Source organism: Elgaria multicarinata, chromosome 2 (genome assembly GCF_023053635.1).
Source record: "Elgaria multicarinata webbii isolate HBS135686 ecotype San Diego chromosome 2, rElgMul1.1.pri, whole genome shotgun sequence".
Taxonomy (NCBI): domain Eukaryota; kingdom Metazoa; phylum Chordata; class Lepidosauria; order Squamata; family Anguidae; genus Elgaria; species Elgaria multicarinata.
In genome coordinates, this window is record NC_086172.1 from 167,112,002 (window position 1) to 167,134,088 (window position 22,087).

At 39.7% G+C, this 22,087-nt stretch overlaps 1 protein-coding gene across 4 annotated transcripts in view; it reads right to left on the bottom strand.

Moving 5' to 3' along the window:
* Positions 1-84: 84 nt before the first annotated feature.
* Positions 85-22,087, bottom strand: part of PPP1R13B (protein phosphatase 1 regulatory subunit 13B) — a 67,716-nt gene continuing 45,713 nt past the window's right edge. The window contains exons 6-19 of one of the 4 annotated variants that reach the window (XM_063118105.1): positions 19,913-20,087; positions 18,317-18,513; positions 16,912-17,076; positions 15,936-16,116; positions 14,949-15,101; positions 10,923-11,024; positions 9,241-9,410; positions 8,483-8,984; positions 6,556-7,334; positions 5,721-5,858; positions 5,494-5,627; positions 5,187-5,353; positions 3,403-3,602; positions 85-1,428 (exon numbers count right to left, since the gene is read on the bottom strand). In XM_063118105.1, the coding sequence (XP_062974175.1) occupies positions 1,387-1,428; positions 3,403-3,602; positions 5,187-5,353; positions 5,494-5,627; positions 5,721-5,858; positions 6,556-7,334; positions 8,483-8,984; positions 9,241-9,410; positions 10,923-11,024; positions 14,949-15,101; positions 15,936-16,116; positions 16,912-17,076; positions 18,317-18,513; positions 19,913-20,087 (3,105 nt within the window). In that variant the 3' untranslated portion in view covers positions 85-1,386. The remainder of the gene's footprint in view (positions 1,429-3,402; positions 3,603-5,186; positions 5,354-5,493; positions 5,628-5,720; positions 5,859-6,555; positions 7,335-8,482; positions 8,985-9,240; positions 9,411-10,922; positions 11,025-14,948; positions 15,102-15,935; positions 16,117-16,911; positions 17,077-18,316; positions 18,514-19,912; positions 20,088-22,087) is intronic. The other 3 variants (XM_063118107.1, XM_063118106.1, XM_063118108.1) reach the window with 3 other exon arrangements.

The following is a 22,087-nucleotide window of genomic DNA, read 5'->3' on the forward strand; positions in this document are numbered from 1 at the left end:
AAGACGGGACACGTTACATTAGATGTGATAAATGGCCCTTATGGCTTAAAGACGTTCCAAAAGAAACACCTGCAAACACAACCATACCTTAGCAGTAGTTTATTGTGCACACTGGGTTAGCAGTGTATTGTAGGCTTTTAACTCACATTCATTTAGCAAATATTCTTTTACAATACCCTTTCACTTCTCATCACCACAATATATACAAGTAATGCTAAACAGTGGTAAAAGCAAGTTACAGCACTGCATCAATGGATATAAATTATGCACAACGTGTACATGAATAAAGCCAACTGGCCTACAGTTTACTGGGAGGAAATTATAAAACATGTATGGCTACAACATAATGGAAGTTCAAAATAGACTTCTGTATATAAAATCATGTACAATTAATATTCCAGTGAAGTGCTGTTTTGTTTTGTTTTTTGCATGAAACTAGATAGTGGAACAAGTTATTGCATAACTCCCCTGGCACAAGATGCAGGGCTGCCTAGAACCACAGACACTGCCCCAGCCCAAACAACAAATCATCTTTGCCATAAGTCTCTTCTTTCTCCCCCTCTTCACTCTACACAACCAGCTTGGCCTTTTTATTCAGTCCTTCAGTCACCTCCTCCTTTCACAGATAAAATTTAAAGGTCCTTAAAGTGACCCCCCACTAACTCTTTATAACCTGACTCTTAACCTTTCTCAACTATTGCACTTTTCTTCCATATAGACATACAAATCCCTTAAATCTGAATGCAGGTTTGTCCAGAAGATGGAATTCAGGGTGCGTGTTCAAGAAAGTGTAATGGAATGTGCGGAAGCTAAACTGGTGCTTTAAGCAGAATATCAAGAAAAAACGTCAAGTGAAGGAACAAGTGCAGGTTTGAGAAGTATGCAGCAATCCATTAAGCACTGGTGCTTCTCTGTTGCATCAGTAACACCTTTTATATCAGAAGACTGTTGGTAACTCCCAGATGTCAACTGTTACCAAGATCTTTAAGGATTTACACAGTAAACTCAACACTTCATTGACAAGTTTAATCATAAAGGTCTTGACATGCCAGGATAGTTACTGTGGAATAGAACCGATCAGACAGCATATCTGCATTTTGCAAAGCTTTTAACAGCTAGCATAACTTTTTTTTAATATTCGGTTGGCAAAAAATACTGTAGACTATGTTTGAGTACCTCTCCCATTGACTGGGCAGGTTAACATGGAGCAGACCTCACTTACAAATTGCAGACTGAAAACCTCAAATGCTGTCCATCATATTAAACAAGAGCACCATTTAAAACAAGTATAGCTTTACTTCTGGTGAAATGCAATTGAAAATGTCTCCAGTGTATACTTTCATCTTCCAGTTGCCAGCAAGATATTGTATTGCCAAATGATGGGATTCAGGCAAGAGTTCGTTGCCTAGGTTTTATCCTTGGGTATAACTGCAATAAATTGAAATGAAGATGAAACGTAAGAACTGCTCCTAAGTATGTACAATTATACAAGTGCATTCAAAAGCAACTTTTATGCTGAACAACTCTATAGTATCATGCATAGTTCTAATTAATAATAATAATAATAATAATAAATGTATTTCTTACCCGCCTCTCCTTATCTTGACTTCTGCTGGTATCCCTAATTTTCAAACAATGGTGAAAGTTCTTTGACCCAATACTTGTTAGAATATAAAGACCCGGTTCAGACATCACTACGATGTCGGGCTGTTTAAACCATGGGTTATTATTTGTGACCATGTGGAAGCGACCAAGTGTGCATTTCCACTTGCATGATTTGTTGATGTGTTATAACTGGGTTGTTTCTCTCTCAATAATCCAGAGTGAAGTCGAAATGGTCAGTGGTTGGTAAGGCAGCATGCTCACTCTTGTGCAGTCACAGATAAAGTATGGTTTAAAGAACTTATCATCATGGCATACAAACCAGGTCATAAAGCTGCTGTAGACACTTCAGGATAAAATTATCTTGAACAATAGCAATACCCAGTCCCTAATAGGAACTGTGAAGAATTTTAACTGCAAATCCGTGCATTAGAAAATTTTCACTTAAAGAAAATTGTTCCACGACTATTCTAGTAGTGACAATGGTGAGGAAGTCTGTCATGGCCAGCAGTGCTCTGGGTGTTAGGAGAGGTGAGGAGAAGCAATGAGCAAACCAGATGCTCTTTTTTAAAAAACTTTAACACAATTATAGAATATTCCCAATTCTTATTGGAAGAGTAACTGTTTTCCCAGTTACTTTTCTCCCCCCCACCCTCGTGCGTCTTTCCTGCCTGTAGTGGGAAAAAGCAGTCTGCGGAGGATGTAATTCTGACTGGGCAAGTGGCTTTTAAGGACACCTCTCCCTCCCTGCTATTCCATCAAATTCAGGGCTGGCAGGAAATACTTCCAAGTTTCTTTTGGCCCACAGTGGACAATCACCAATAGTAGAGTGGCTTAGCATCAGAATCGTGCACATTGTGATACAAGTGTGAAATTTGGTGTGGTGGTATTTATGAGTTTCAGGCTTGCAACACAAAGCGCAAGACTGAAATGAGGGTGAGAGAGTGCATTTTGTGTGACTTCTCAGACAAATGGGTAGCAATAAAACCTTTATATCTCGATGAGGGTTGCTCCTATGAAAAGATTGTTAATAAGTTTTTTGTAGCAAAATTTATGCTCTTTAATTTTGTACTATTTATTTATTTATTACATTTTTATGCCGCCCAGTAGCCGAAGCTCTCTGGGCGGTTCACAAAAATTAAAACCATAATAAACCATAATAAAACAACCAAGTACTAAGACATCTTTTCTGTGAGATTACAAATAATAGTGTTATTGTGTGAAAACTGGATTTTGGACGCGATTTTCCAAGGTGGTAGCCATTACGACCACCATACCAAATTTCACACTTGTATCACAATGAGCATGATTTGGCCAGAAATTTGTCACTCTACTACAATGGAGTGATACCTCAGGCTAGGACCTGTTAACCTCGCCACCTCCATAATGTACAATGTTTTCCATGTTCCGGGAACAAATACTTCATAGAATCATAGAATAGTAGAGTTGGAAGGGGCCTATAAGGCCATCGAGTCCAACTTAATTCTCTAATCTGCAATCTGATGTAGTACAGTAGTGCAAGGACTATTCCTTGCTTTTCTACACATTTGAATATACTGATGGGCAGTATAAAAAATGTAAATACTCTCTTTAGCAAGGGTAAGGGTGTGGAGGGATGATTCCAACTATTAGAAGGTGAGGCAAAACAAATGGTGTTGATGTGGCCTAAATCCTAGCAACTTTTTCTATTTCAAAGCGTACATTTTCCTATTGATTCCTATTTGAGCAATTTCTGAAAACTTCTGCAAAGCATTATATTCAACCTGCCCAGCACTGAGACAAGACTTCTGCCAAACTTACCCCCAAGAGATTTTTAGGCACATAGCCTTCCTTATCGCTGAGACGAGCCCACCACCAGTCCGTCTCGTTATCATCTTTGCGCCTCAGAATGGTAATTGCATCGCCTTCATGGAATGACAACTCGTCATTGTTCTGGGCTTCGTAATCCCACAATGCATATACTATGCCTTTGTTCATGACTCCCAGCTTCTCCTGTACACCTGTTACCAAGAAGCAAATGGGTTTTTGCATGAGATGAACAAACTGTAACCAATATTTGGAAAATAAACTCCACTCTCACATGCAATGGAGGCTTAATAACAGCTTGCCACTATAATAAGGTGCCAGCTCCTTATCAGATTCCATCACTGGACTTGACATGGAGAAAGAAAAGGATACTTTTTTCCCTCACTCAAAACTACAAGATTATGCCACTCAATATATGCATTATGCCCAATTATAAACCTGTCCTGAGCTCCCTGCTTTAGTAGCACAATGTGAGGCAGGCCAGTTTGAGGAATATACAAACAGATGTCCCATGGGAAACAAACTGGCACAGCTAACACTCTCTCCCGTAGGCACACAGCTCTGTGCAATCCCAATCAGGATCTGGTGGCCCAATTTTATGAATTAATTTAAGCTAGAACGGCCAAGCAATAATTTTCATTGCGCTACTGAAGCATGATCAAAAGCAAACAATATCCTTTCTGTTAAGTGCACATCTGCACTGTTCTCTATAGCTTCTGTGGTCAGGAAAGGCCTTGGGAGACCATTCCAGTGCACTGAATAAGATTCAGCGACCCAACCATCCTTTTGTGGCACAGCTATTTCTGCTCCAGAGAATTTGAAAAATGGGTCCCACTGATGATGGCAAGGAAAACAATTGCCCCCCAAAGCCATCAGGTGCATATCTCATTCAAGTGTGGGTGCTTCCAGATGGACAACTCCTAGCATTACAAAAAGGCGTTTCAGTCTTTTACTCCTTAATGGTTTTTTTGTGGTAAGAAAAAGTAATGGATTAAATGGTGGGGAAAGTGGAGGGATAAAATGGAAGATGGCAACATCTGGACACCTTCTAAACTTCTGTATTTCAGGCAGGGTCATTGCACAAATGAAAGGCTACTCTAGAAGCACCTTAAGAAAAAAACACAAATGAAGCACGAGGGAAAATTGCAGATGTGTCTAATAACCTCTCCACTCCCTCCACCATCACTCTCCCATTGATATACCACTTCTATACATATCACACACAATGTTTTCCCTAAGAGCACATAGCCTCATCTGACCCTGGGCCTTAAGTGCAGAAAGTTTTGTGTGTGTTTTTTTAACTTCTGAGCTGTTGGGATACTAACATTTCAGCAGTTGAGGAATGGACAAAAGATGGTATATTTCAATCAACTGTCAGCAAACATCTCCCAACCAATAGCAACAAATCTTAAGGGGGGGGTTCTCCCCTTTGATTTGGGGAACAAACTGATGAAACATTGTTTCTGCAGATCTGTATGTTCTCCACTTTAATCTGCTAGTCTCATTTGTCTATGACCATGGTAACTGTCCTAAAAGATTGTCCAAACCTGTTTTTGATTTCACTAATATATGTGTAGCTGGTTCTGTTTTTGTGCTTTGGTATTTTGTGCTATCTTCAAGATCATTTGGTAATTGTCATATTCAACAGTGAGGTTTAAATCTTCACAAGAAATAAATAAAATACCTAGGTAAGCTAACACATCAGACACCGAATCTAATTAAGGATTTAAACAAAACTGTGAAACGTCATGTTAATAGATAAGACTCTTGTAACCTACCATAAAGGAACTGGGAACACTGAATGTAACCCTCTTCCATTTCCTCACACTTATCTGCAGCAGTTTCTATGTCACTTATAGTTGAAGCAAAAATGGCTGCCCCAGATTCAACAAGTAGCTTACAGAGGTGGACACTATTGCAAGAGGCAGCACAGTGCAAAGGAGTCCTGAAACAAAGCAGACACAAAAGACTCAACGTAAGGCAAAACAGAGCATGTGAGCATATGCAACAAGTTGCATGAGCATTTGGTTGGTGGTTTTTGATCTGCATCTAATGTAAGCTGGTCCTCTACTTTGTATCTCTTACCATCCATCACTGTCTGCTGCATTCACATTGACACCAAAATCCAACAGAAACTTAACTATATGGTGATGGCCAGCACACACTGCATTGTGCAGAGGGGTGATTCCTTCATCATTAGGTTTGCTAGGATCATCCACCTAAGATGGAGGGAAACAGGGACTGATTGTATGAACTTAAACATTTTCCATCATTAAAACAGCAGGAGAATCTAATCATCTTTCTAAGTTTACCTCGTATATGATCCTTTGCACCAGGTCAAACTCTCCTTCCAGTGATGCATCCAACAGCAGGGCCAACGGATTAAACTTGACCCTCAAGCTATGACCAGTTCTCTCTGAGTTGGGTTTCTTCAGGTTGGTCCTTTTAGTCTGAGTAACGAAGGCACAGTTATTTTCAAAGTGCATCAATATGACAAGATTTTGAACTGCATTTTAGCCAAGGGAAATTTATTCTGAAACTAATTAAGGATCACTGTTCACATTCTAAACCTGCTTTCTGGAAGTAAGAAAAGTAATAAGAGGAAATATGAAAACTCTCCTAACTTGGTATCTGCCTTTTTTGGGGGTGGAGGGGATTTAATATGAAAGGAACTCTATTTGGGGTATTCTGCTATCATAAGACAATAGTCTTCAATCTTTTCTGACATAACGTTTTGCCAATGCTGCTGGTATGACTAATCTAAGGTGGGGCGCAACCTAGTTGTGGATCATAACCCATGAACTGAAGGCTTCCAGCATCATTGTGCAGGCCTAAACCAAAAGGGATACCCTCTGAAACACATATTAATCTTAATTTTGAACCTGCAGACCTGCCATGAGTAACACTTTTGTCTGATATCAAAGAAGTATTTCAGATGTATTGGCAATTTCTGTTTAAAATAAAATTAGTATGTAGTAAAAAGTAAGCATCTGGGGGTAGGACTCGTTGCTGTAGGAAAGACTAAGACATACCAGCCTAAAGTGTATACAAGCACTGGTAGATTCCACGATGTACAGACACATTCACACAGAAGCAGCACCTAACCCCCCCACCCCAAATCACACTTGTTTTGCCCCTGTAACTTACTGCAGGAAGTGGAGGAGGAGGAGGAAGGGCAGGTGGCAGCTGCACTTCATCTTCTTCTTCTTCTTCTTCTTCTAGCGAATTGCCTTCTGGTGTTGGACTAGGCGGCCGCTCAACAGAAGGGACTACAGCAGGGTTATTGTTGTTGTTGTCATCCTCAGTCGCCTCAGGTGTTTGATTTGTGGTTTCTACACTGATCAACTCCTCAGTTGCAGGAGAAGGTAGTTCATTATCATTGGCATCTGATGAAGGCTCGTCAGGAAGAGGAGCCGTGGGGGGCACAGGAATGGGTTCCTCAATATTGCCATTGGTGTTTGTGTTCCCATTGTCAACATCTGCCAAGGAGCCTATAAAGTCTTGCGAGTTGCTTGGCTGATAGAAAGGGGCACCTTCTATTCCTCCTGCCAGTGTATTGAAGCGCTGGTACAAGAGCTTCTGAATGTTCGGTCCGCTGGGGCCTTCCGGTTCAGTGATAGAACTCCGCTTCTTCAGGGGCCGGGGAGCATTGGCGAGTTTCCTGCGAAGAGCCTCTAGGTCGGCATCACTTTGGTAGCGAAGGGGCGAATGGACGATGGGCGTGAGCTTGGTGGGGCTGAGTGGGCGAGGAATGTTTTCCACATTGCTGTTATCCCCAGAGGGCGTGATGTTTTCCAGCTCTTGATCTTTCTCGCTGTAGTCATTTGGAGGATGTGGCTGTGATGGATTGGCAGGCAAAGATCCATGAAGGAAGGGTAAGGGCGAAGGAGAAGTCGAACCCGACTGTACAACAGGCTTCCCGTAAACTGGGAGGAAAAAGGAGTATAGTGAGGAATAGTTCTAAAGTAACACAAAATAACTCGGTGTCAGTGATGTTGCTTCTTTTCAAAAGCATATAAAAATAACGACTGTTGTTTTTGTAACTCGCAATGCATCAGGGAAACTACCAAAAAGCAAGCAATATTTTTAGAAATTATCATAACTTTGATAGTTGTATCAGTTCTGAAGACATTGTAAACATGGAAGCGATTCAGGCCATGGTTCTTAGAGATCTATCCTAGTATAATAGAAATACAGAGATACCTGCAAAAGGAGGGAATCGCAAGGCCCAAAAGCTTAACCATTTTTCCTGTGTCCCTGCAAATTATCATTTGCAATATATATAAGATGTGCTATTAACAGGGAGCAGAAGAGAACAAGGGGTATCACACCAAGGATGTCCACAAAGCAGACAGAGCACCAGATAACTCTTCGTTGGAAATTAAAGTGGGGGATCTGTAACTGCCTCTCTAATGCAATGGATGGGGACAAAGACCACTAGCAGCTTCTAAGAAAGAATTGGAGAATGAACAAAAGGTGTTTTATATAATTTTCTTGCATTCATCCATTTTCATTTTCCAACATGAATTTATTAATGGTGAATTGATAGTCTTAGTTCTGTTACTCTCAGTCATTTTCAGCTTAATTCCCGGGTTGGCTCTCCCTCACGGCAAATAATATATTTGCAGAGTGCACTTGTATTCCTTCTCTCTTTGAGGGTGAACAGGTCAGGCAAGTTTTAATCCTATAATCGTTCTGGTTCTTCCTCTCTGTACTTGTCCTGCTTTGGAGTTCAATTACATATTCATTGCCACCTCAGACTATTGGGGTGGGGTGTCAAGCAAGACACACAATAGTTTCCAGATCACAAACCCCAATATTGGATTTGTAGCAAAGCGTAACCCAACTTAATACTCTTTCCTAAGTTGATGCGATACTGAAAACTTGTAACGTACTCAGTCACTTGCTGAGGATTTCTAGGTTAGCAGAATGTCCAAGTTCTTTTTAACCATTTGAAATAAACGAGACCTCTACAGGAAAAGCCCTAGTTTACATCAAACTCAATTTAACTCTTAAGTGTCAAGCAATTCTTAAAACATTTTCAGAAGAGAAAAACAGCGTCAAGTTATCCTACCTGCTTTAACGGACTTATTTAGGGTATTGTACACAGCCTGCTGGTAGTTCTTTGGTGGGGTCGCTTGCTGAAGGTACATTGAATAGATGGAACTGGAGTTCACTGTCTGAGGTCCTTTCCTAGGTGACTGTGGCCTTGAGCCTTTATCAGCTAAGAAAGGCCTGATGGCCACGGTTAAGGGGAGGTCAGGCCGGCCGTCTCCACCCGGGAATAATGGAGCACCAGAAGGTTGATATGTGGGACTTGGAGGCACAGATATTCTTTGCTGTATTTGCTGTGAGGAGCTAGGCTGATGGACGCTGCTTGCGGGGGGCAACGGAACAGGTCTTTGTCGGTTTGCTGCTGTGGAGCCCGGTCTTGGTAGGCTGCCATCCTTTCGGCGTTCCAGGGAATTGGTAGAGCCTGTTCCTAATGGAACGGAGCTGGGATAGGTCCCATAGTTTTGAGGCAACTGCTTGCTTACACCAGAGATGGTTGGCGGTACTTTCCCCATATCAAGACCCTGAAAAAGAATAAAAGGGCTTGGAAAGCGGAGGAAAAGAGCTTGAAAAGCTCTTCTATCTCACAGAGAAAACAAAATACCTTCAAATATAAATCTAATGATGAGATATGCAAAACCTTGCCAAAGAGGCCCACAACATGGTCAGAAAATTTAGCAGACAACACCTACAAAGATACTGTACCCAAACTATGAAAACAATGGAATTGCTGATGTTATATGAATAAAAAAGGGGGGATAGGGGATAAAAAACACTCACCAGCTTATCAGTGCTTCCTAACACTGAAGACGACAAAGGCTGACTGGATATAGTTCCTGGCTTTAAAGCAGCATCCATGTTTGAATCCTTCCAGTCTGCACTAGAGATTTGTGGTGGCTTCACCACAGGAGCAGAGCTCTGTTTAAGCGCTGGCCAGGTTCCATCATTAGCTTGAAACAAAGGAAAATTAAGGGTTACTGATGCTCAAAACTTGTGAAAATAAAATAAATTTTAAAATAGAACAAGATGCAGAATTAACTATTCAGGTTATTTAAAATCAAAGTAAGATCAGAGATGCCAAAAATCAGTTCAATGTGTGATTAGTATCAAAGGTTTATTTACATATTTTGCAATTTACATTTCTATGCTAACCTTGTGTGCTGGGCCCCCAAAGAGCACATGGGTGCCTCCAGATGAGGCTTTCATTGTGCAACTGCACAATATTAATAAACCTAATCTCTTATTAAGCTAAGATATGCCCAAGCCTCATGCCCATGTGCTCCATCCTCACACCGCCCCTTCTTGGCATATCACAATTCAGCACTTCCAGGGTTCATTAACTATAAATTCTCATGACAAAACTAGAATTTTGAACTGGGCAACTATGGTTATCAGGATCATAAGCCAGGATCTTAAACCAAGATCAAAGTGTGGCTTAAAATCCTAGCTTGTTCTGATCCTGGTAATGATAGTTTCTTAGTTTAGACATCACAAGAAACTATGGTTTATTAACCGAGGAAATGTTGAATCACAGTGCACTAAGAAAGGAGGAGGGGATGGGCAATCCAAGCATGCTAGTACAGGATTTGTGTATATTGTGGCTTAATAAACCAAAATGTTTGATCGTTAAAACAAGCTACCAAGGTGATCAACCATTGACCTTAATGCAAAATAAATAAATAAATCATTGTATGAGAACCAAATTCTGAAAAAGATTCCAGTGAAGATGAAACTCAAAAATATGGGCCACAGCGTTTAATTTATAGGAAATTTAAGGACGGGACAGGCTAGAGCTTTTAATTAACAAACAACAATATATAACAGAGAGAAAGAGAGAAACCATAGACCATTAAAGGACAAAACTTCTTTTTTAATGGGCATAAATGATTTCATAGCCAAATAGCAAGGTTTAGCAAGCCCATTTCATGCACAAAGCACAAGCCTCAAATCTGCATGCTTGATTACGCCTACTTTTAACGATCCTCTGCTCATCTGTAACTTATTCACTCGGTATATATGCAGTCTTAGAAATTATTGCTAAGTGCACTTTTATTTTAATTAAATCTCCCTCAGAAAGACATATATTTCTATAAACTGAACTGAGCTCACAGGACAGGTATTATTAAAAATAAAATATAAATACATTATAATTAATTAAATATTCCATTTCAATTTATAGATTGATTGTGCTGAATGATTGTGTTGAAAGATAATTACCGTATTTCTTCAATTCTAAGACGCACTTTTCTCCCCATATAAACATCTTTAAAAACGGGGTGCGTCTTAGAATCGCAAGTGTGTCTTAGGGTTTTTTTTTCTGTTGGTGGTACTGAAATTAGTGTGCGTCTTACAATCGATGGCGTCTTACAATCGAAGAAATACGGTAGTTTAGAATAAAATGATTTGATTTCTGATTGGAGAGTTAGAATCTTTGTGAATATGTTGTGGTTTGTGCAACATACAGCTCAGAAACTGCTGTTTTTTGTTTCCCGAATGCCATGAAGAGCCGCGTCCACGCCCGATATCAAGGTCTGACACTGTCCATGACCTTCTCCTACCATCATCTAGGGTAGTACAAAGAATCAGAAAGTCAAGTGAAAACTTTCTCTTCCCACCCACCACCCCAACCTCTTGCCCACCTGGTAAACAGGAAATTTTGTAAATATTTTTATACTGCCCAATAGCCGAAGCTCTATATAGAATATACAGAATTTTGCTGTATATTTATATCAAAAGCACCCCAATCCAGCAAATGCACTTCACACTCAGGAACAGGTTTCACACATGGATTTGCTGTTTGTATGGTTTGTAAATCACCCTGAACTCCATTTTGGATGAAAATGCAGTTTAGAACTTCTTAAAATAAATGTAAACAGAGTTGTTTTTAGCTGGGGCACCGAACTAAAAGATTCACTTTCACATCTAGCTCACGAAACTAGAAAACATCACAGCAAAGTTTAATAAGAGAAAGCATATTCAATTTAGAGCTGGGGTGGGCAGACTTCAGACTTGTGGGATCTTTTTATTTTTTACTAAAACCTGAAATCTACCAGCGACATCCAGGAGCAAAATAGTGGCAGAAGGAAAGAGCATGATGCAAAACGGTGAATTAGATGGTGGAGCCAATTATATATTGCACCTCATAAATCAGCCTTCCCAAATACAGTGCACTCCAGATGTGCTGGACTACAACTCCTACCAGCTGCGCCCCTTCCTAGAGTTAGAAGACCTAAAGACGGTCGTGCACCTGCTGGTAACTTCAAGGCTCGACTTCTGCAATGTGCTACCTTCTGCAATAGGGCTACCTTTGTGCCTAGTCCGGAAACTTCAACTAGTTCAAAATATGGCAGCCAGGTTGGTCAACGGTACACCTAGGGGTGACCACATTACACCAGTTTTAAAATCTCTTCACTAGCTGCCAATTAGTTTCCGGGCAAAGTATAAAGTGTTAGTTAAAGCCCTACATGGTTTGGGTCCAGGCTACCTGCGGGATTGCCTTCTCCTGTACAATCCGCCCCCCAAACTCAGGCCCTCTGGGAAGAATTTACTTCAGTCAGCAAAAACTAGACTGACAACTGTTACCCAGAGGTTCTTCTCTTCTGTTGCTCCCAGACTGTGGAATGGCCTGCCGGAGGAGACATGTCAACTTAACAGTCTATTAGCATTTAAGAAAGCAATTAAGACTGATCTCTTCCGGCAGGCCTATCCAGTGGAATTTTAGGATGTTTTAACAATGTATATTATGTTTTAATTCAGTTTTATGTATTTTGTATTTGCTGCTGTTCAATGCCTCAATCGGAATGGAGAAGCAGATAAGAAATTTTTATTATTACCATCCCCTAACTAGTATGACAGACTGGAGAAGGTTGCCATTAGGATGGCTTAGATAGTTAAACCACAGTACAGTGTTCACACATAATGACAAACCAGAGTATAGGTAGAGTAAGGGTTGTTGTTGAATCATTGTCATTACGTGCGAACCCTACACTGTGGTTTAACTATGGGTTGTTAACCACAAACAATCTAGAAAGAGAATCCATATCAGGGATTTTAACATAAAACTAAATCCGGCCAGCAGAGCTGTACAAAGAGTTTTGCTCAGAGGCAATGAATTATTTTATAGGTGAGGAACAAGCAGGCTGAGGGTTACAAGGAGGCTGAGAGTTAAGCGAGTAGCACAAGCTCAGCTGCAGTAGATCATTTTACGCTGTTGTTAACCTCTTGCAAGTCAGAAAACCTTGGCAATCTACTGCAAATCACACACATCTACCAGTAGATCCTAGTTTATCTTCTGCTTGCCTGAAGTTTAGTTTTTTTTATATCTTTCTAGTTTTGGTGTGGGGAGAAGTGGTAAGGGGGCTGTGGAACTATGGTAGTTTGTATGTATACACACTTTATGTATCCTTTTCAAGTGAGGTGGTGCTACAAAATGTGCCCTGAATAGGACATGCTAAGCATTTAGAAATTCCAAAGAATGTAAGCCAAACCATTTTGCATATTATTACAAAGTGTTTAAGGATCTTGTAGAGCAAACCCAGAAGCTCAGAAAAACAAACATTTTCTTTTTTGAAGCAAAAAAGTCCCCGTAAAAAACTGCCTTTTGAAGAATTATCGAATTTCTATTTAAAATAATGATTAATCACACAAAATATTTTGTGACTACTTTGCCAATTTGTACCTCTCTGTTTCTATAATTTTAATCAGCCAAGAACTCAATGTTGTATAAATGTTATACAAGAGGTAAGATATCACACTGGATTCACATGGTCGTGTTAGCTGCAAACAGAATCCTCTGGGGAAAAAAACATGAGACTCATGCAGAAACATGCACACACACACACACACACACAACTGCAATAGCATGTCACAAAGTCCTTTCAGTTTCAGAAGTGGTTTGCCATTTGGCTTGGGAGCCTGCTCTTCAAGAAAACATAAAATCAAAGCTACCTTGGGCTTGCAGAGTGCTTTGTACAGCTCTTGCAATCCAGACTGATAAATGCACACTTTCTTTTATTCCTGTTTCCGTTTCAAAAACTGTTCCAAATTGTTCTCTGCCTATTCTGAATTCAACAGCTCAAGGAACAGTCTATTAATTAGACACAACAGCAGTTTATGGAGAAAAGCCCCAAACCATTAATTTTTTTAGTCAGCAGAATTTAAAGAGCAGTATTATGAAGGATCTGGTGGCAGATTTTGAAAGAGAAACTATAAGGTGAAAATGGGGTGAATAAAACCATGTGCCCATGTCACTCTGGAATCAGGTTCAGATTCAGTGATCTATCTGTTTGAGGATCACATGGGCAGCCAGGAATTTCTTTTATAGCAACACAATCTATCAAACTTTCAACACATGGGTAACTTAATTGCTGCTGTTCATTTGACAGAAGTAGCACCCAATAGCAACCAGATGCAGATGCAGCTGGTCTCAATAAGTCAGGGCTTCAGGCATTTTTCTTTCAAATGAAAGGCAAATTCTGTAATATAGATACTTAATTTCATAGTATCATAGAATAATAGAGTTGGGAGGGGCCTATAAGGCCATAGAGTCCAACCCCCTGCTCAATGCAAGAATCCACATTAAAGCATACCTGACAGATGGCTGTCCAGTTGCATCTTAAATGCTTCTAGCTTGGGAGAGCCCATGAACTTCCTAGCTAATTGATTCTGTTGTCATATTCTCTAACTATCAGGAAGTTTTTCCTGATGTCCAACCGAAATCTGGCTTCCTGTAACTTGAGCCCATTATTCCATGTCCTGCACTCTGAGTTGATGTCATTAATCTTGAAATTGTTTCTTAAACTAATGATGACATTAAACTAATGTCAATAAACTTGGGCTTGCTCGTTAACAGACTACTAAACACTTGAAAACTACATGGGACTGAATTTCTGCTTCTGAAAAATATAGATCAGAGGGAAATAGTGGAATGATCCTATGCATATTTACTCAGAAGTAATCTCCACTGCATTCCATAGAAATTATTCCTTAGTGTTTAGGATTGCAGCCTGTCAGTGCTATTTTATACATGTTTACTCAGATGTAAGCACTACTAAGTTCAGTGGGATTTACTGCCAGGTAAGTGGGTATAGCAATGCACCCTAAAGCTACTAGCAAAGCACCTGAAAAATATGCCTAGATTATTGCCTACGAACAATATCTACTTAAGCCAAAATGCATACAATGTTGTGGATTTACGATGACCACAACCTGGTGGTTTATGTGAGCTTTCTAGACTCAATGTACCAGCATAGCTAATATTAGCTAGCTATTAAACTTTGTATAGATATGTTAAGGGTAGTAGTAAGATTTGTCTACTTGCTGAAATCCCCAGAATACCTCCCACCACACACACACACATATCTACAGTATATAGCAGGACGTGACACATTTCTAAAAATTCCTGTTTAATATGCATCTGTATGCCAGAGCTCAGAAAACCATATTAAAAATGGGATTTTTAGCTTGTCAAAGATCTTCTATGGACTCACAGTGCAGGATCTCAGAAAGAGTAGATGCTGAATGGATGATATTGTGAACAGCAGTTTGAAGAGAGGGAGGTGACAGAATAGGATCCACTATAATGTCTAAATCAGAAATTTTCCAGGGACCTGAAGATTTTTTCACACACCCATAGTCTGTATCTACAGGAGAGGACCAGAACCAGTCACACAGAAAAAGAAAAAAAGAAAAAAAATGTGTGTGTGGGAGGGAAATCACAACACAAATGATGAGAGATTAAAATGAAAAAGATAACAGGAATATACAGGGATAAAAGTTATGATACTTGACATATTAAAAAAGAGCCCTCCTATTAAGTACCAAATGGAATCTGGAGAAAAAAGGTCAGCTTTTTAAAGTGTATATGTAATTATCCTAGGTATGACTAAAATGCAATCTGCAAATAACTCTATTATTGGTATGAACATTTGCTAATAAAACTAAACAAAAACAAGTAGCCAGATCTCTTGTACAAGGCTGAAGTCAACAAGCTTCTAACTTATTTGGATGGAGTCTGTGTTGCAGAAACTGCAGGCAGGTCTGTTTTGACTAGTTAAGTACCAAATCTTCATTTAAAAAAGATAAATTATGCCAAAGGAAAACAGCAGATTGCAGGTGCGGGTTAAACTGTTTTTACATCTGCAGAAATAACACCCACATGAGAACTGTTCTTATTGTGCACTCCTTGCAACTCTATCTGAACTTTTAACAATACATATGGTTGTGGTGAAGAGTTGCAATACGATACTACAGGTTATCTGACAAACCCACAGACACATCTAAGAGTAAATATCAGGCAAAGGAGAAAGCACCTTGGCTCACGTTTTCATCAAGTGACCAAAGAACTGAATTTATTCAATGTGAAGAGATCAATGCTGATCCTAATTCATTCCGGTTTGATCAAGAGTTATTGCCAAGGACTACTCTTTCGGCACCACCTATGTACAAAATAATAGCTGTTATGGTGAATTGCTTACCAGATTTGGATCTTCCATGAGTTGTGCTAGTAGTAATGGTGAGGGACTGTGGTTTCACTGGGTCGACCGGCACTGCATAACTGCTAGAACTTGGAACTTGGATGTATGGCCCCACTGCTGCAACTCTGCCTGAAGCATTCAATGATGACTGCGGTGAGGATGTTCCATTTATGCGATTTAACTAAAAATTATAAATAAAAAGTTGTGTTAACATCTGCCTATCCATCTACACATCTGCAGACTTTAAAAATGTTACGTAGAATTACAGAATTGCAACTCATCACTGGCTGGCTAGCCCTTCCTCCTCAACCCTCACCTCTCAGCTGCATTTTATGTTCCTAGACATTTGCTTTTTCAAATGATGTTTATAAAGGTCCCACTTCTCTTTTCTGATGTTTACTCCTCAACTACTCTGATGTCTTGACAGTCAGAAACCATGAAGTACTGAGTGTCCCTTTCATCTCAGAAGGCATCCAGAAGCATTCTCTCAATTTCCACTTTCTACCGACTGACTCCATGCAAAGAGATAAAGCCAATATAATAAGCAACTCGTGAGATCACAAGGAGAGTAAGGCCATTTCTACTCTCAATCTAAGCCAGCAACTTTAGTAAAAAATAAGTTCATCACAATTTCTGGCAATAACAGTATTTTTGAGCACAAACAAACATTTTAGCATTAAATTTCAACTTACACGAGACTCACTGTATGGCGTTAATTTTATGCTCCCATGTTACTGCAGTTGCAATGTTTCATAGCAAGTTAAACAAAAATGCCAGCAGATTTTGGTAATATGTAAGTAACACATTTTTAGTTTAAGATGTCTACAGAAATTCTGAAAAGTCTTAAATTTCTAGATTCTAGGCAGAAATATATCCGACTATTAGCATTTTTGGCTGGAGGAAATAGAAACTTTATGAAGTTTTATGGGCTTTGTAGAAGACACTGAAATGTGGCCCTTTTAATAGTTTATCTTACAGGGATGTTTTCTTTTTGACGTGCCTCAACTTTTTTCTTGTATAGGCGTTCGCGTAGCTCATTGATGCGCTTGTCCATCATGGCCACCTCCATGTTACGTTTGTTCAAAAGTTCTTTCTGCTGCTGAAGCTTGCTGTTCTGCTCCTGGTTAAGCCTGTTACGGATCTATGAAAAAAAATAGTGGGTGTCACTTAAAGTTGACATAACTTCATTTGTATTTTTGTTTTGTTTTTAAAGTGCAGAAACATAAAAATCTGTGGAGAAGATTTTAAGAACAACTTTTAAGTGTGCCCAGAGGCTTGGGTATGATCTTTGGATTTCCCCTGAAACACACACACACACACACACACACACACACACACACACACACTCCCCCCCTTCCATTTTAATGGCAGACACTCAAATGGCCTTTTGAATTGAGACTGCTGTTTGAGAAACATAAACGCAAAGCTGCCTTGGGCATACAAAATTAGATGCAGTTCTTTGGAGCTAAGCCTGTGTAATTTAACACATATCTGAAGCTAAATACATGCACCTGAAAGCAAGCTGAATTTATTTCACTAGATATACATATAAGGAAGTGTGCTCAGGGTCGGAACTTAAATCTATATTCTTCTGTGTGTCCCCTCAGACATACTGCTGTGTATCGTTTCAGAAATATTTCCATTTACTAGGAAGCCCCTGAATACATATAGCATTCAATCAATTAACAGCAGCTAAGTAAAACAATTAGGAACAAGTTATTTCTTAAAGAACACTGAAAAGTAAACCAATCATATAAAACCTTTTAATTCTTTTATCAGAAAAAACTGGTAAGGATCATTTCCATTATTGAAGTCATGGGTCTCTTCCATGTCCAAATGTAGGCTGCAATTTTATATCCCCCATACCTGGGGAGTAAACCATACTGTACTCAGACTTGCTGCTGAACAGACTTGCACAGGGTTGCACTGCAAACCATCAATATGTGAACGCTAACCGAAATGTCCTCCTTTTCTTTCTTGGAATAGGAAGGAAGAAGAAATCCTTGTTGGTGGCATTTAATGGTTGAGGTGAGGAATAGTAAATTGGCAGCCTGCAGCCCAGATGTGACCCTGTAACAATTTTATCTGGCCTCTGGAAACCCTGATAATTTTTAATTGAGATATTGGGGAAAGTTTGCCCACCCTAACATTAGGTAAATTTGTAGATTGTACTTTTTTGGTTTCTAATTTGAGGAGAAATTTATGTATTATTTTTAAGAATTCATTCTTTAAAATAAAAAAGTGTAAATTAAAACAGCCCGCATTTGAAATCTTAGATCAAAAAGATTCAAAAAGATCAAATGTACCAGTGGAACCAAGTACTAAAAAACCCCTCATTTTTGTTAATAAGCACTGTGTAAATAAATGTCTTAATTATTTACCTGTAGCTCTTGGTACAATTTTTTTAATTCTATAGCTGCTGGCCCTGTCATCTGCCCGTTATAAGACTGGAACCCATTCAATTTCCCTTTTCTCAGGTCCTCTAGCTGCTGAGTAAGCTGGTCCACTTTTAACACTGCAGCTTGTAACTCTTGCTGCTTTTCCTGGAACATGGTACTGATATGTTCAATTTCAGTGGCTGCAATTAAGTACAAAATGAAAAACAACACACATATGTCAATTAGTATAAGCAATAAGCAATGCTGTTCAAATATTTTCTCCCAGCCTCTGCACAGCAAGTCTTTGAACAAAAGAACAGGGGAGCGGGGGAGGAAGGGTGGGAGTGTATGTGTGCGGATGAGGCAATGGGTGGGAACACCTAAATCTGGACTTGGACGGTGTGTTCTCCAGCTTAGGATCCCTGAGATCAGCTCTTCAGTTTGAAGTGGAGGCGGCAGGAGGAACTGCTCTGCAGATCAGACCTACCACAAGGAGTCAATTGCGGAGGCCAATGTTGAATACACAAATCTGAGGCCAAGCACAATTCCAAGTAGCTCACTAGGGTAGACTCAAGCCTCATGCAATGAGCTTCCTATTCCCTGAAAGACTGGGCCAATTAATTTCTGCTCCGTATAATCAGCACATTATATAAGCAATTCAAATTAATAAGGGGCAAACATGGGAGGCTGAGGAAGCTGAACTGGCAACAGAAACACTATAGAGGTACACGTTTAAGAACGTAAGGATATAAGAAGTGCCCTACTGGCTCAGACCAAGGGTTCACCTAGTCCAGCACTCTGTTCACACACTGGCCAACCGGCTGACAGCCAGGGACCAACAAAGCAGGTGCAACAGCACCCTCGCACCCATGTTCCCCAGCAACTGGTGCACACAGGCTTACTGCTTAGATACTGGAGGTCACACATAACCATCAGGGCCAGTAGTCATTGATAGCCTTCTCCAGGAATTTAACTAACACCCTTTTAAAGCCAACCAAATTGGTGGCCATCACTACATCTTGTGGTAGAGAATTCCAGAGTTTAACCATGCGCTGTTTCTGCTCCATGTGTCTTGCATGGGATGCTCACTATGCTGCAGCCTGCAAAAGCCGGTTGTCCTGAAAGGACGGCAGAAGGTCAGCTTGCATATTTGTAAGTAAGCCTTTAAGACATACAACAAATGCTTCATAATTTCCAAAGCTGTCCTAAAAATGGAGCAAAATTTCAGCTTATTAATATGTTAGCTTTCAGACAGTTTGCACCACCAGTTTTACCTACACATGGATGGGCATAGCCCTCTCTCGGCCAAGTGTGCGCTCACAATGACATGAGGAAATGTTAGAATGAACCACCAATCTATGTATGAATACAACTGCAGCTGTTTCCTTTGTCATGGCAGCTGGAAAAAAAATTGGAGTCATGGTAAGGGAAATGACTCCATGTTCAGAATAGTTCATGTTCTCGTTTCTCCACACAACTGCAGTACTGAGACCGCTCAAATACAGAGGAATCTTAGCTGCGTAGCCTAGGCCAAGTCAACTACTGGACCAAGAAGATCAAATGACAGGAGATAAAGAAATGGAAAGAAACCACCCATACACAAGTTGCCGTTCATAATCTTGCTGTAATCCACCTGCCCTCTCATGGCTCGGATTTTTTTCAGCTTTGTCTCCTGGGTCTCCACTCGCTCTTTAAGTTTCTGAAGCTTTTCACTCTCAGACACAGACTGCTGCTGACGGCGTTCTTGCTGCTTGAGATAACGTAAACGTTGTTCCTATCAAAACAAGTACAACATGTAATCATACTGTCTTATTTTTAGAAAAGCATTACCAGTCACTTGCCTATTACCGAAAAAAATAAAAATCACCCAGAGATAACCAGCCTTTAAACTGGGTAACAATTTTCTTGACTGCTCTTTCTTTTCAGTCTGGAGTCAAATATGTTTAACAATAGCATCTAATTTTTAAAGAACCTATTAAAGACTTTTTTTTTGTCTGTCTAGGTTGTATCCTCCAAAAGATACCACCCATTTTACTTCTGAAGCTAAAAGATCAATCATCTAGTGTACATTTTTTTAAAAATCCAGCTGAAACATTCATTCCAACACATCTGTGAAGTTGCCTGCTACTTCCTGTTCCTCAAACATGTTTCCTCCCACAGCAAAATGGGCCCCAACCCTCCATTACACAATTTCCCAAAGGAAACAATGAGCAGCAGAGGACTACAAACAGGCAAAGATAAGGAGATCTGGAGCAAGATAAATGCCTCTTATTTAGAATGGCAACCTATGGAGTGAACAAATACGGGTAATTAATTCTTTCTTTCTTTCTTTCTTTCTTTCTTTCTACAAAGCAACAAACATAACTAAAAATCTATTCAATTCATTTCTGTCCTCTCATTAAGCACAAACTTCACTTTGTGGATATTGTTGTTTCCATTTTAAAAAAATTAAGTGTGAACTGTAATACACACACACACACTTTATGGGAGGTGGGGAGATTCTTGTACATAAGAGTGGTGCTGGATGGATCAGATCAAAGGCCCATATAATCCAGCATTCTGTTCACACAGTGGCCAACCGGATGTTTATGGCTAGCTCACAAGCAGGATATGAGCACGACAACACACTATTGCTTCCCAACACTCATATTCAGAGGCATACTGCTTGTGATACTGGAGGGAGTATATAGCTGTCATGACTAGTAGTCAGGGCTAAGCTTATTCTCCATGAATTTGTTTAATCCCCTTTTAAAGCCATCCAAGTTGGCAGCCATCACTTCAGCTTTTGGTAGAAACTTCCATTGTTTATGTGATGTGTGAACAGTACTTCCTTTTAACTCTCCTGAATCTCCCACCATTTCACGTCAATGGATGAGCCCGGAAAAACAAAACACCAACATACCCAGCTTTTTCACACCATGCATAATTTTATATGTCTTAATAATATCGCCCCTTACTCATCATTTTTCTAAGCTAAAATGCCCCAAACTCTGTAACCTTTCCTAGTAGGGGAATTGCTCCAGCCCTTGATCATTTTGTTTGCCCTTTTCTGCACCTTCTCCAGCTCTACAACATCCTTTTTGAGTTGCGATAACCAGGACTGCACAAAGTATTCCAAGTATGGTTGCATCATAGATATATATAAAGGCTTTATGATTTGGGAGTTCTATTTTTGATTCATTCCCTAATAACCTGCAATTTGTAATTCACCTTTTCCACAGCAACCACCCTGGGTCAACGTTTTCATTGAGCTATTGTGGCAGATTAAGCAAATCTTTTATATTTGCATCATCTTACCACTGCTGTTCAATTCGGAAATTCTATAATCAAATGCCTCCAACAGAATTCTAGAATTACAAATGAGATTCCAGTGCGTAATACAACCCAGATTAGCCTTCTGACCAGAGAAATAGTTAAAATGTTTCATCTCTGATGTTTGCCAGATGAGAGACAGTAGTTCTAGGCCATTAGAGATAGATCATTAGCACCCTTTTACTGATTAGAAAAGAATCCAGATAAGGAGGAGCCAATGTTAAATTTAAGGTTATGACTTTCACTTAGCAAGTAGCTACATAATGAGGCCAAATAGGCCATCAGATAAGTTCTTTAAAAGTTTCATTCCAAATCGTAAAAATAATGAAATATAAGAAAGCAAGCTTACGAGACAGCATGATACCAAAGTAATATGTTTGTGTCAAAAATATATATGTAACAGATCAAAGAAAGCTAAAATATTTGTATAAGAATGTTATGCGTATTAATCTTGATAAGAAG